The following is a 12,959-nucleotide window of genomic DNA, read 5'->3' on the forward strand; positions in this document are numbered from 1 at the left end:
CTCGGGGCTGTCTTTTGCAGAGCCAAGAGTTGGACTCGATCCTAGTGGGTCCCTTCCAAGTCAGGATATTCTATGATTCTATGATTTTGTAACCAGTAGAGTTCTAGTGAGGTACTAATAGGCTTTTTGGATGGATAAAACTCCCGGGCTACTGAGCTACTAGGGCTTTTTTCCCCTTCAATACAGTGAGTGGCAGAGAAGAAACTGAGAAGCCTTTGAGTCCTCCCCATTGCCGGGCGGCCCCGCGCTGCAGGAGCACAGCGCTCTCGCTTCGGCCCTGCCCGCTTCCCTTTGCCCGGCAGCCGCGACCCCCCTGCCTGGCTCTGCAGAGGCACATGACCGCAGCCGACCCACAGCCGGTGCCGCGGCCGCCGTTCCTCGAGAGCCGCCCGCCCGCCCGCCGCAGCAGGTAGGGGAGCCGTCCCGCCCCCGCCCCGGCCCCGGCCCCGGCCCCGGCCCCAGTTCCAGCCCCGGGCCCGGCCCGGCCCCGCCGCTCAGCCGCGCCCGCCGGGGAGGCATGAGCGACGGAGCGGCCGCTCGGCGCCGCGGGTGAGTGCGCGGCCCTGCGCGGGGCGCGGAGCGGGGGAGGGAGGGAGGGGGGGAGGGAAGGCAGGAGACAGGCAGGCGGGCGGGGACAGCCCCCCCAAACCAAAGATGAGTTTATGGGACAGCTTCTGTGCGGGGGTGCGCGGCCGCGGGAGGAGACTGCCCGGCCCCGGCAGGAGCGCGCAGGCAGGTGTGCGGCTCCGCGTTATTGCCGCTTTCCTGCGTTGTGCACCGGGGGATGGCAGCCAGGCAGCAGCTCCCGCTGCCCGAGGGCACTATCGGAGCCTATCGGTCGCTCTGGAGTTTTAACATCAGAGGCGCGAAGGGTGCAGAGAGAAGCAAACTCACTCTCTCTTTCCGCATGTTAAAACTCTGTTGTCTACTTGCGGTCCTGCAGTGTAGAGTCGTGTGTGGAGAAAGCCCAGGTACCGCACAGCGAAAAAATTGCGGTACTGCGCTCCCGAGGCTCCCCACCTCCTGTAGATACCCGTGCCAGTCGCTCATTCAACGGCTTTTTGGAAAGTGGGGCAAAATGGTTACAAGCAAGCCCTGCGACAGTGCCCTGGTTTTGCAACAGTGCCCTGTCGCCTTCCTCCCTCAAAGCCGGCCGGCAGGTGCCCGATGTCCATTTGAGCTCCAGCCGGCGGTGCGAGCTCAGGACGGGCGGCGTGGGAGTTTGCTGCCGAGATGCCGCTGTCAGTAGCCACTGACAGCAGTGGCGTGTGGAGTGACTGGCCGCAAGCCTGCGTCCAGGATGCGTGCTCTGCTCCTGGAAATGATACGAGTTAGCAAACGAAGAATTTTTAAAGTACTGCTTGACTTTTGTACCGAAACCTTTGTTGTGATTTATATTGTCATGCTTTGAAGCCATCACCATGCCTGAAGCCCTGCTGGCAACGTGATCTGCAAAACCCACCTTGCATCCTATCAGACACAATTTACTGTGTAATCTTGTAGCACAGACCAGAGAATTTCCAGTGTGGCCACATATGAAATTAATGTGTGACCACCATATGAAAGTGTTTTTCTGTTGTGTTTTGAATTTTTCTAAGGAAAATGTGACAACTACTCAAAAAAAAAAAAAAAAAAAAAAAGTTATGCAGTTTTTGATGGCAAATCTTAGCTGCTGAGAGGTCCCATTGCGGTTTCAGAGCTGTCACAGCCATCACTCTGTCTCATCTCCAGCCTTTAAATTTAACTGCATACTGAACAAAGAGTGGATGTTTGAGTGGTTTTGATTTCTAAGTTGCTGATTGCTTTTGGATTTAAGTGGCAACCTGGGCTCAGGGCTCAAACACAGTATTAAGCTTTTATTAATGTTTATAGGGGGTTTTGCAGTAGGGAGGAAAGGTGTGCAGTTTAAAAGAAAAATTTGGCCTTGACAGCTGAGCATTTTCTTTGGTGTTGAAATCACAGAAAAACAGACTGCTTTTTAAAAAACAGGCATGGATTAAAAATAAATGTTTAGGTCATTAACTGTCAGTATAGCTGACAGAGTTCTGTGTAGCATGAGGTTCTAGGAAAACAAAAACTTAGGCTGATGAACCAGCTTTTGTGTTTGACGCTTTTGGCTTGCATGCAGCATTTTTGCATTTTCACGGTTGCAGATAATATTGACTGAATTGACTGCACGTGCTTCCAACTGGAGAAACAATATGAGATCTGCCTTTCATAAGTGGCAGCCTCCTTCTAGTCAGGCCCATCAGCAGTAGGAGGTGTTATCTTCCACATGCACATGCATACGCACACTCACTCTTAAAGCAATTTTTCAAGATGTTCCACAACTAGTGAGAAGCCAACTGCATGATCTTAATGCCAAATACAAACACCTTTTTCTGTCCACTTTCCAGGATGAAGGTGTGTAATTAATTTGCTGATCTCACTGTTCTCTGAGTACAGAAAGAGATGGTCAAGCACATTTGAACAAAGACATCAGGAGTCACCATGCTCCAAAAATCTACATTCCCCCCATAGTGCCCTTGGTGGCTGAAAATTTTTCAAAGCTCTTTGACTATAATACCAGTTATATATATTATATATATTGCACAAGGGAAATCCACGTTTCACATCACAGCTGAGGTGAGGGATAAAAGAGTAGATGAGTGCTGCTTCCCTTGTCTGTGCACCCAGGTTTCTCTTTCATGGGCTTCACTATATGTGCCATCCCTATGTTCACCTGGAACGTGCCCAGGGAGCTGGAAAAATGAGGTTTTCTCAGTATGGATATAGCACCTATATGTTACACACGTCACTGAGATAAATTATTAGTGAGGAAGCAGTGAGGAAATCAGAGGTAAGCCTTTAGGTTTCAGTGTGAATCTGGGCATAAGGTTCAAAGGTAAGAACAGCCAAATACCCGTGAGCTTCAGCTTTGAGGGAGGCAATGATTTTGGGTTCATTTTGTACAAAACGTCTAGTCTAGATAGTTGGTCATTAACTGACTGTTAATATGAGATCTTACAAAAACATCCTTCCATCTTTTGTCCTTTATCTTGAGTTCAACCTAAAATCAGAAGATTTGAGATATTACTTGGTTCTCTTTTGAGGTTCTGGCTTCACTTCTCTAGAAGATCAGAAGCACTTTACAAGAGCCATTTTTAGAAGAGAATGTAATTGTTCTCATCTGAGAGTCTAGAGAACTGAGAGAGACCTCAAAAGGCCTATCCAAAATACAGAGTAAATTAGCATAGGAAATGAGTCAGGGAAACAACTTATTTGCTCCAGTCACAGCATTGAATTGCTTTTCCCTAACTCAATGGAACTGTTAAGAAATTCATGGGCCATTCCTCTTGCAATGGCTTGAAAGGGCAGTCATGCCTTTTATGCTTCTTTCTGACGTAATTGGTATTAAATATGCATTGTAGCTCAGTTACATTAGATAACTGAGCATAAATTCATCCATCTTCCACTTGAAATTCTGTTCCCAAATGTAGCAGCAGAATACTCTTTCTTTTGTTTTCTACTTTTTGGATGGGCTGGATGTTTCTTGCTTTTGTTTTTAGAGAAGAATCCTTTTAGCATTCCTTAGAAACTAATTAAAATGCTTCCCTTTTGGCTTATTCTTCTAATTTATTAATACCACAAATAACTTTTCTTTGGTGACCCACTTTCAAAGGTATCTGAACATCTAGCAAAATTGTAACTCATCAGGAAGGCAGTGTAGACTAATAAATAGCATCTCCAGAGAGGAAGAAAAGCCAAGACACTTCTTTCTTTGCCATGCAGAGGTTTACACACCACACATAGAGAAAATGTTGCTCTATTCCCCAGCTCGATCGGTGCTATTAGCCCAAAAGAAAGCACTTTATTGATTACACAATTGATTTAAAGGTCAGAATATAGGATTGCATCTATTCTCCTGCCTGAATTCAATTTTCACCCAACATCCACAGTGAAGAAACTGCTCTTTGCATAAATATAAATTGAAATACTGGTCTGTGTGAGCGCTCAAGCAAATAAACTTTCTCTTCTAGCTCTCAGGGCAACTCCCCAACACTATGCTGTCATCAAAACCACTAGGCTTCGACTAAGATGCTGCTTTTTATTGAATTATCTTACCTGCTTTGTGAAAAGTACAGATTTGCAGAGAAAAAGGTGATACTCTTTTTCTTGATTTAATGACCATGATGATCAGCAGGCCACTGGAAGTGGTAGTTATACAGCCTCTAAATCAGAGGCCAGTTAGCACAGAAGAGTACACTTAATTTCATGATCATTTCAAAATACATTGCTCCCAAAAGACATTGCTTTTTGGGAGCTGAAACTATAGTTATCACAGGGAGTGATTAATTACCCTATGTCCTGCAGACACTCCAACACTGGGCATGTTTAAGGGCAGTCTGCTCTAGGAGCGTAGTCTGTGGTTGTCTCAACCCTAGGATACTCAGTCTTGCCACCTTCTCTCCAAAGTCTGCTGAAGAGCAATCCCCAACAGGAGAGCTTAAAGTTCGTTTGGTGACTTCTGATGAAGATTTGCTTTCCTTTGCAGTAAGTGTGGACGTCTGTGTAAGTGTGAGAGAATTATGGTGGCATTTAAAGGAGTCTGGACTCAGCCCTTCTGGAAAGCCGTTTCGGCAGAATTTTTGGCCATGCTCATTTTTGTCCTCCTCAGCCTTGGCTCCACAATCAACTGGGGTGGAGCAGAGAAGCCCCTGCCTGTAGACATGGTCCTTATCTCCCTCTGCTTTGGACTCAGCATTGCCACCATGGTGCAGTGCTTTGGACACATCAGTGGAGGCCACATCAACCCTGCTGTTACCGTGGCGATGGTCTGCACGAGGAAGATCAGCCTGGCCAAGTCTGTCTTCTACATTCTGGCCCAGTGCCTGGGAGCCATCGTGGGCGCGGGCATCCTTTACCTGGTCACACCGCCCAGCGTGGTGGGAGGCCTGGGAGTCACTGCGGTAATCACCTGTCCTCTGCCTCTTCAACTAGGCTAGCTCAGACCCTGGGAAAATAGAATCAGTGTCACACAGAATGGGGAGAGCTCAGGTGCAGATTTTAACAGCTTGCTGGTTTGTTTACAACTCCCAGACAGGGTTTAAAGCTCTCCTTAGGATGAGCTTATGCAGTGTAATAGATGTAGCCGTTCTTTATATAGGACCTCCCTTTCTTAGACCTTCCCCTAATCTGATGACAGCAGGTGACGTTAATTTACATACAAAATTTAAATAATGTATGCATGAAATGCCATTTTTATATGGTCTGGGGAGGGGAAATTAATTCCATGCTATTATGATGGGGATTGAAAAAACATTGATTTAAAATGACATACTTTTGAAATAGATTGTGGCTTAGATTTCAGCTTTGTTCTAAACTAATAAGGAATGCCATCAGTTAGCCCTGTTGCAGGACTTATTAAAAATGCACTTGAGCCGCACACTGCTTAATTTTTAATTGAAATTTAAATTAATTAAGTCAGGGCTAATTAATGAATTTATAATTGAATAGTAAATTACAGTGCTCCCAAGGAAAAAAAAATGGTGAAAGGGAAGTGCAGCATTTGCAAATCCCTGTGTAAAAATAAACTATACTTCTGCAGTCTAACTTTGAAGTTCCAGTTGGGTGTTACTGTTAAGCCTTCTGTTCTCAGTCCAACGGTGATTTTCCATGGTTCTCAAAATAAAAAAGCATTTTAAAGTAGAAAAAAAAAAAACAAAGGGAGAAGAGTGAAGAGAGGAGGAACCCCATTTAGCAATACCATTAATTGAAATACAATTTATGCATCTGATGACTTTCTGATTTACGAAACCACCTTTTCTTCATTTCTGGTGTTTCTTTGCCTTCTTACAGGTACACAGAGATCTTTCTGCTGGGCATGGACTCCTGGTGGAATTGATAATTACATTCCAGCTGGTTTTTACTATTTTTGCTAGCTGTGATTCAAAACGAAGTGATGTCACTGGTTCAGTAGCTTTAGCAATTGGATTTTCTGTTGCAATTGGACACTTATTTGCTGTAAGTTAATGTTTTCTCTTTAAAAAATAGATCCCTTTACCCTTTATGACTACTTCAGAAGTAAAGGAAAACTTCTGTGACCTTTAGAGCAATTACAGCGATATAGCTGCTGTATTCTTTATGGATTCATGCCAAAGCCCTTTGGAGTCTCAGGAGTGTCCCCTTGGGTAGGGTGGTGCACTAGAACTTTTTGGGCTGTTCATGTGATGACTTTTTTTAACTTTGTGTTGAGACTCAGAAGAGTGATGGTATCTGCTGTAAAGTGGAGGAGCTGTACAAAACCAGGGTGTCCCATAGAAATCAAATCATTACCTTCCAGACTTTAATAACAGGTAACATTTTCTCTCTGCTTTAGATCAATTACACCGGTGCCAGTATGAACCCAGCTCGATCATTCGGACCTGCTGTCATTATGGGCAGATGGGAAAACCAATGGGTAATTCTCCTTTCATACTTCCTTCATCATAGCAAAGAACAGTGATGAGGATTTTTCATACATCATTTGCTTTCAGTTATCTCTCCTAGTACATTCCACAGAGACCATCCCTGAGGAAGACAGGCACTGACCTGCCCCATGTTAGGCATCATCATGCTCCTCACCTAAGACTGCAGTGCAGCATGCAGCATGTTGGAATAGCACCTTACTATTCAGGGGCCTTTTTGTGGAGGTAGTAGCTGGGGTAGAAAGGAAATCACACGAAAAGTTCAAAACGAAACCAAAACCAAACAAAAACCAAAAACAAAATAACAAAAACCGACCAACAAACAAAAACAAACAAACAAACAAAAACCCGTGACCCAGGGAGACTGAAAGAATTGAACTGCTGGAAAGAAAGTCTTCCAAGGCAGATTGCAAACCCTGCAGGTCATGCTGGTGAGGAGCAATGGAAGTCGCCTTCACGTTTCACCTGGCTCTGCAGCAAACTGGGGCAGATGTATAAAATGAGAGCAGGGGCCCTCTATGATCTGGTTCGTGAGGGAGAACCTACCTTGGCAAATGCCCACAGAGAGAGATGAAGAGGTTGCAGTCTGGTATTTGCAGACCAGGCCAGATGTTACCTGCTTCAGTTTGAAAGTGTCAGCTTAGCCAGGAGCAGTTGTGCCAGAAACAATGTTGTAAGCAGGCTGTGAATGATGCAGTAAATTTCTATAGCATCCAACAATCCAACTTTTAAAAAACATTTCATATTTTATAAGGGAGAGATGGATCACAGCTCAGCCTCACCTAATTATAGAGAGGGAAATCATTTCTAGGGATGCTTTCAGTGCTAACTGGAAGAGCTGCATATTACAGTGCATATAAGGATTTTCTTGATTTTTAAAGTATGAAGCCCACATTGCTCCCACTGCAGCTAATAATAGAAATAGCATTGTCTTCAGGCCCTAAGGCTTCAATTCTGCAAACACGATACCATGTGTAACTTTGTTCCCAAGAGTTATCCTATTGAGGCAGATTTACCCAGTTATCAGTGAATGGCTTGTTCATGTGAAAAACTGCTGTAGTTTTTCACAAGATTAATTATCCATACTCTGAGGAAGCCTGTAATTCATAACTAAAGCTATAAACAATAAACAAATGTACCATGGAGAAACTTGTAGGAGAAGCTTAGTTACTGTCCTGGCCACTTGGAAAAACGTTTTTTTCTCCTCCTCCAGAGCAGTGACATTGGCATACCATTGACAGGAGCCTGTGGGCTTTGGCACCTACTAATGTTACTGTCATGATAAAATAAATAAGTACCTACAAAGTTGTGTTATGTCCATTGTATTTGCTTATTCAAATTAGATTATCAGACTGCCTGTTGTGGTTGACTGCCTGTTGTATTCTGTAGGATTAAATGCCATATTTGAAATATTTTGGAAACGTAAGTTTGAAATACTGAAGCAGAACTGTTTGTGTGTACACCAGGATTTTCTTTCCTTGAAAGTTCATTGTCATCTTGGTTCTAAATACAGAAAGAAAACCATTTTTCTGCATCGGTGTTTCCTTTGTGTATCTTCTTGCAAAGGGTCCATATTTGTGATCTACAGCTGGCAATGAGTGATGAAAAGTTCAGAAGAGGCCTCCTGTAAAGAGATAGATCAGGAAAACTTAACAAAATTATTTCACCTTGAAGTGAAGTGGGCCTGCTTGTCAATCTTCTTATGGCTGTTAATTTAAAAGCTTAATGCCTGGGGGTTTTCCCACCTCTTTTTCTGCAGGTGTACTGGGTGGGACCAATAATCGGAGCAGTCCTTGCCGGTGCTCTGTACGAGTACGTCTATTGCCCGGACGTTGAGCTCAAGCGCCGCTTCAAGGACGTCTTTGGTAAGGCTTCCCAGCCTTCCAAGGGCAAGTACGTCGAGGTGGATGACAGCCGGAGCCATGTGGAGACTGATGACCTGATCCTGAAGCCTGGCATCGTTCATGTCATTGATATCGACAGGGGTGAGGACAAGAAGGGAAGAGATCCGTCCAGCGAGGTGTTGTCCTCCGTATGACTAGCAAGAAGCACTGAAAGCAGAGAGCAGCCTGCTAGCACATCCACAGATATCCTTCCACCCATTAAAGAAACAGATCTCCTCTAGACTGAGCACCTTCCACTTCTTGAAAGGTATGGGCAGCTGCATAGAGTGGTGTCACCAAACCATATGCCTGCTCAGTTGGAAGATTAGGACTTTGCAATAATTAGGATTCCCCGTCTTTTATTCCAAATTTAGACTTGTTCCTAGTATTTTCCTTTCCTTCTTTCTGGAGCAACCCCAAAGTCAAAAAAAGAGATGAAAGCATTCTCCTTTAATAAATCAGTCAATAATGAGATAAAGATAGAGATGTGTAACATTCAGATTGACAGTTAAGACATATCAGGAAATGCCTATAGACATGAAGACCTACTTATCAGATTGTTCTTCTGACACTTAATTGGCTGTTGTCAGCTCCGATTATAACATCTTACCCATTAAGCATTTTCTGTGAGGTTCAGAGACAGCACCAGCACTATTTAAGAGTTTTATCCACCGTCAAGCAAAGGAGTATTGTTTCCACTCATGTACATCACTATTGCCTTGCAACTACCTCTGAAAAAATGATACTTTGACAGGCTTTTAAAAAAAAATTCTATCAACCCATCAAATTTCACTTGTGATTTGCCGTACAAATATATTACCTTCATCCCCAAGAGTAAATATGCTGAAATGGAATGTTGAAGTGTACAGTAATAAGGCTGCAAAGCAGTTGATTGTACTTCATGCTCCCTCTTGTCATTGTCTATCTGGTGAAACATTCTCCTGTGGTTTGACTGTTGACCATTTGGAGTTAGCAGACTCTCAAGGTCATGCAAAGAATACAAAGGCTTTCCTGTTACTTAATAACTTAAATAAGAGATATCAGAAGAAAAGAAGGCATATCTGTTTTCAGTGCACTTGTTTGAATACACATTTCTGTGCTAATTTATGTAAACTAAAGGTTTAAATTACTTACCTATTTTCTTACGAGATGGGTGGAGATAGTGGTTTTTTAATTTATTAGTAATGTAGAGGGATTTTAACTTTTAACTGTATTGAGACACTGATTGGGAAATATTTTTTTATAACAGATGATAAAAATATGACTGCTTCTGGCTTTTTGTTGTAACTGATGCCTAACTATTTGAACAGGTTCCCTGCTTGTTCCAGTGTTCATATAGTCATAAACTACACCTCTGGCAAAGATTTCTTTATCTGTTGTTAGAAAAAGGTTTAAGTGCTTGCAGGGTGTTTTAGGGGGAAAAGGACATGAAATATGTTTGGTAAACAGTCTTTCCCCTATAGAGGTTTTTACCAGACATAATCACCCCAGCAGAACATTTATGTAAAGCTGTTACTGACTTACTGCTTTTGTTTCTGATCAGTGGCTTTGAGTTTTACAATATGCAGCTGCAGAGCAGTCAGGAGCATAGTATTATTACTGTAATTATATAGTTTTTATTTTTAAATTGAAAAGCTACCCCTGCTTATTTAGCAATAAGAGAGGGAAAAAAAAGTATTAGTCCTGACTGTGGGCTGTATTAGTCTCATCTGTTCTTTGATATACTCTACATGCAATCTTTATTACAGGGAATTAGATGTTTCTAATGAGATAATAAACCACTACAGCCCTCAAATCTGTGCACTATGATCCAAGGGCAATTCTAGTATCCCAGCTTGCAGCCTTGTATAGTCCCAGCATGTCCTTTTTCAAGTTTCACATTTTTCTTGCCTTTAACCCTGTTAGTATGGAGCAAGTTCCCTGCACTGAGCATGAGATTCATGACTCCTTCGTGCATTTGCAGTTGAGCATGGCTGAGGACCTGCAATGGACAATGTCAAATTGCAGATAAGAGCTCCTTCCCACAGCAAGGACTAAGTCTCCCAGGGGAAGGGCAGCACAGGTGTGGTGTTAGACCTCTGCTCCAGTGGATAAATACCATGATAAAAAGATTCAAGGAGAAAAATCAAAACTTGTTGGGGGATTTGTCTAGGCATTTAGTTGGGCTGTATTTTTTAAAGGGACATTTTGGTTAAACCTTTTGTATGGCTTTAAAAGGTAAAGAGTAATACACATAGAATTGGTGGATTTTTAAGCAAAGGTTTGCATTTTTTTGGTATTTAAAGACACTCCTTAATTTGTGAATTTTGCATGGTACTGTGTTATTTAATTAAGAAGCTGTGATTTCTTTTATGCTTAAGGGTCCTTTACACAAATGGCTTGATGTGTGTTTTCCTCACCCAGCCTGATTCTGCTGCTGAGGTGAGCATAATGTGAGCATAGCACCAGCCACCTCTGCTAGGAGGATCTTTTTCCTGAAACACTCTGTATTAATGAACTGTGGCAAACACTCAGAACCGGCCCCAGAACCAGCCGAATTCCTTATTGACAATAAGATCCTGAGACTTCTGAAAATACCAGGGAAAAGAAGGGATGCTGAAATAGAGGCCACCAAACAGTAAAAGTTGATGGCATGCCATTAGACATTAGCAGGTAAGCAATGTGTGGTAGGTCTGCTCCTGATCCCACAGGTTAAAACTCGTGGAGGAGTTTGTCATTGACTACAGTGGAAATGATCATGAGCTTTTTTGGGGCCTGATGGCTTCTCTCACACACTTCACTGTGGTTTTTTTTTTAAATCTGAGGCTTTCAGCAATGTATCTAATTTTGGAAGAAGGTGCATTCAACTTAAGGCTTATGACCCACCCTAAAGTAAAACCTTACGAGTGGCTGTAATCACAGGTGGTTCTGTCCCACTGCAAGACATCACCATTCATATAAGGGAGCATCACTCTTCAGCATCTGTTAGGACTTAGTTTAGCATAGGGATATGTGCTCCTCTAAGCTGTCTTGCAATGGTATCATCACTGTACAATAGTCATACTTGCTTAAGTATCAGACTAGCATGACCTTTGTATGGATTCAAGATACTTTTGCTTTAGTACTTTTTTAAAACAGGTACTTTGATGCTGTTTGAGTGGGATTTGTGTTGTAAAGCTCTTCAGCTCTATATTGCACCTCATAACATACTTGATGTCCTCTTAAAACATTTCTTGGTTTTGGTGGGAAATACTTTTTGTTTATGATATTGGATGGATATCACAGGAAGACTGGCAAGTCTGACATCATTTTGGGGCCCCAGAAAGTTGGATGAGTCTCACTCCTCCATGATGGCACGATTGTTTTCAATCCTTTATTTGCACTTTAACAAGCACCTTCACAATATTTAGTCACTGGGTTTCAGAAAAGAAAGCATAGAAGCTAAGAGTGATTCCACACAAATACCTTTTAGGCTGTGTGTACTCTGAGTAGTTCATCACCCAAATTCTAACTATTCTCAGGAAAAGAAAGAAGAAACCCTGCATCGTTCAAGTTGTCATGATAACCCTTCTGTTGAAGTGTTCCACCTTTCAGTGGAAGTAGGAGTGAGATTCAACTCATGCCATGTTTAGCCTTGTCATGTATATTTGCAAATCAGCTTTTCAAAATGTGCTTTATTTCTGATTATTAGTAATTACCACAGTATGTGCTTAGAAAGCTGGATGGCGTTCTACCTTTCTAGTGCTTGATGGCAGAGCAACTGCTGCTGTGCTCTGAAACATCTAATCTGCCAGCTGTGTAACACATTCAGGATATTATACACCATCCAATATTTTTAATCTTGTTAAAATATGTGAGAATTTACATTGTGAGTCTTTCTTCTCAAGGTGAGAGGTGAAAACACCATGCACAAATTTTTGTATCTCAGTTCAGCCTGTGTGTATCTGAGTTTCTCAAGGACTTTCTAAATAGACAATATGTAAATATAGACTGAAGTCTTTGCTACCCACTTATGATCTAAGTCATACTGTTGCAGTCTGAAATTTAGGACAAATGAGGTAAAGAAAACTGTGTATATGGATTTTTCCACAAGACTGCTTATTGTTTAAGTGCTTAGTCACCATGATATCAGAACTAATGTAACAGGATTTAAAATTTCCATATGTAATATTTGGAATAATCTACTGAAAAATTCACTAGAAAATAATACATGGTTATCTGGTCCCCACATGTATTCTACTGTATCTCGCACTAGTGTTGAAAATAAATGTGTTAAAAAAAAAAAAAAAAAAGGCATCTTGTGGTCATTGGAAATATTTCATGATCCTAAAGCTCAGGACTGAAATATAGGGAAAAACCCCTAATCCAACCCGTAGAACATGTCTAAGAGGAGTCTGGAAGTGTGTGCAACAGAGCATGAATGATTTACTGTGGAAAAACATTCATCAGAGAAGAGAACTGCTTGTGGAAAAGATCTAATATATTTAAGAAAATGAGCTAAACCAATTAAAGCAAAAATTATGCTGGTATGCTGTCATGGTTTAAACCCAGCTGGCTACTAAGCACCACACAGCCACTCACTCACCTCCCCCACTCCTAGCCCAGTGGAATGGGGAGGAGGATCAAAACTAAAACTTGTATGTTGAGATAA

General features: G+C 42.3%; 1 protein-coding gene across 2 annotated transcripts; it reads left to right on the forward strand.

Moving 5' to 3' along the window:
• Positions 1 to 335: 335 nt before the first annotated feature.
• AQP4 (aquaporin 4) lies at positions 336 to 12,600 on the forward strand. 2 transcript variants are annotated; one of them, XM_066182186.1, is made up of 5 exons: positions 336 to 409; positions 4,535 to 4,949; positions 5,839 to 6,003; positions 6,359 to 6,439; positions 8,206 to 12,600. In XM_066182186.1, exons 1-5 carry the CDS (start codon positions 336 to 338, stop codon positions 8,482 to 8,484), a joined length of 1,014 nt encoding a protein of 337 aa, XP_066038283.1. In that variant the 3' UTR covers positions 8,485 to 12,600. The 2 variants fall into 2 exon arrangements, with proteins under 2 accessions (XP_066038283.1, XP_066038290.1); XM_066182193.1 differs by lacking the exon at positions 336 to 409 and adding an exon at positions 494 to 549.
• The last annotated feature ends 359 nt before the right edge of the window (positions 12,601 to 12,959 follow it).

Source organism: Chamaea fasciata, unplaced genomic scaffold, assembly GCF_029207755.1.
Source record: "Chamaea fasciata isolate MVZ Bird 193981 ecotype frontalis unplaced genomic scaffold, bChaFas1.0.hap1 SCAF_1, whole genome shotgun sequence".
Taxonomy (NCBI): domain Eukaryota; kingdom Metazoa; phylum Chordata; class Aves; order Passeriformes; family Sylviidae; genus Chamaea; species Chamaea fasciata.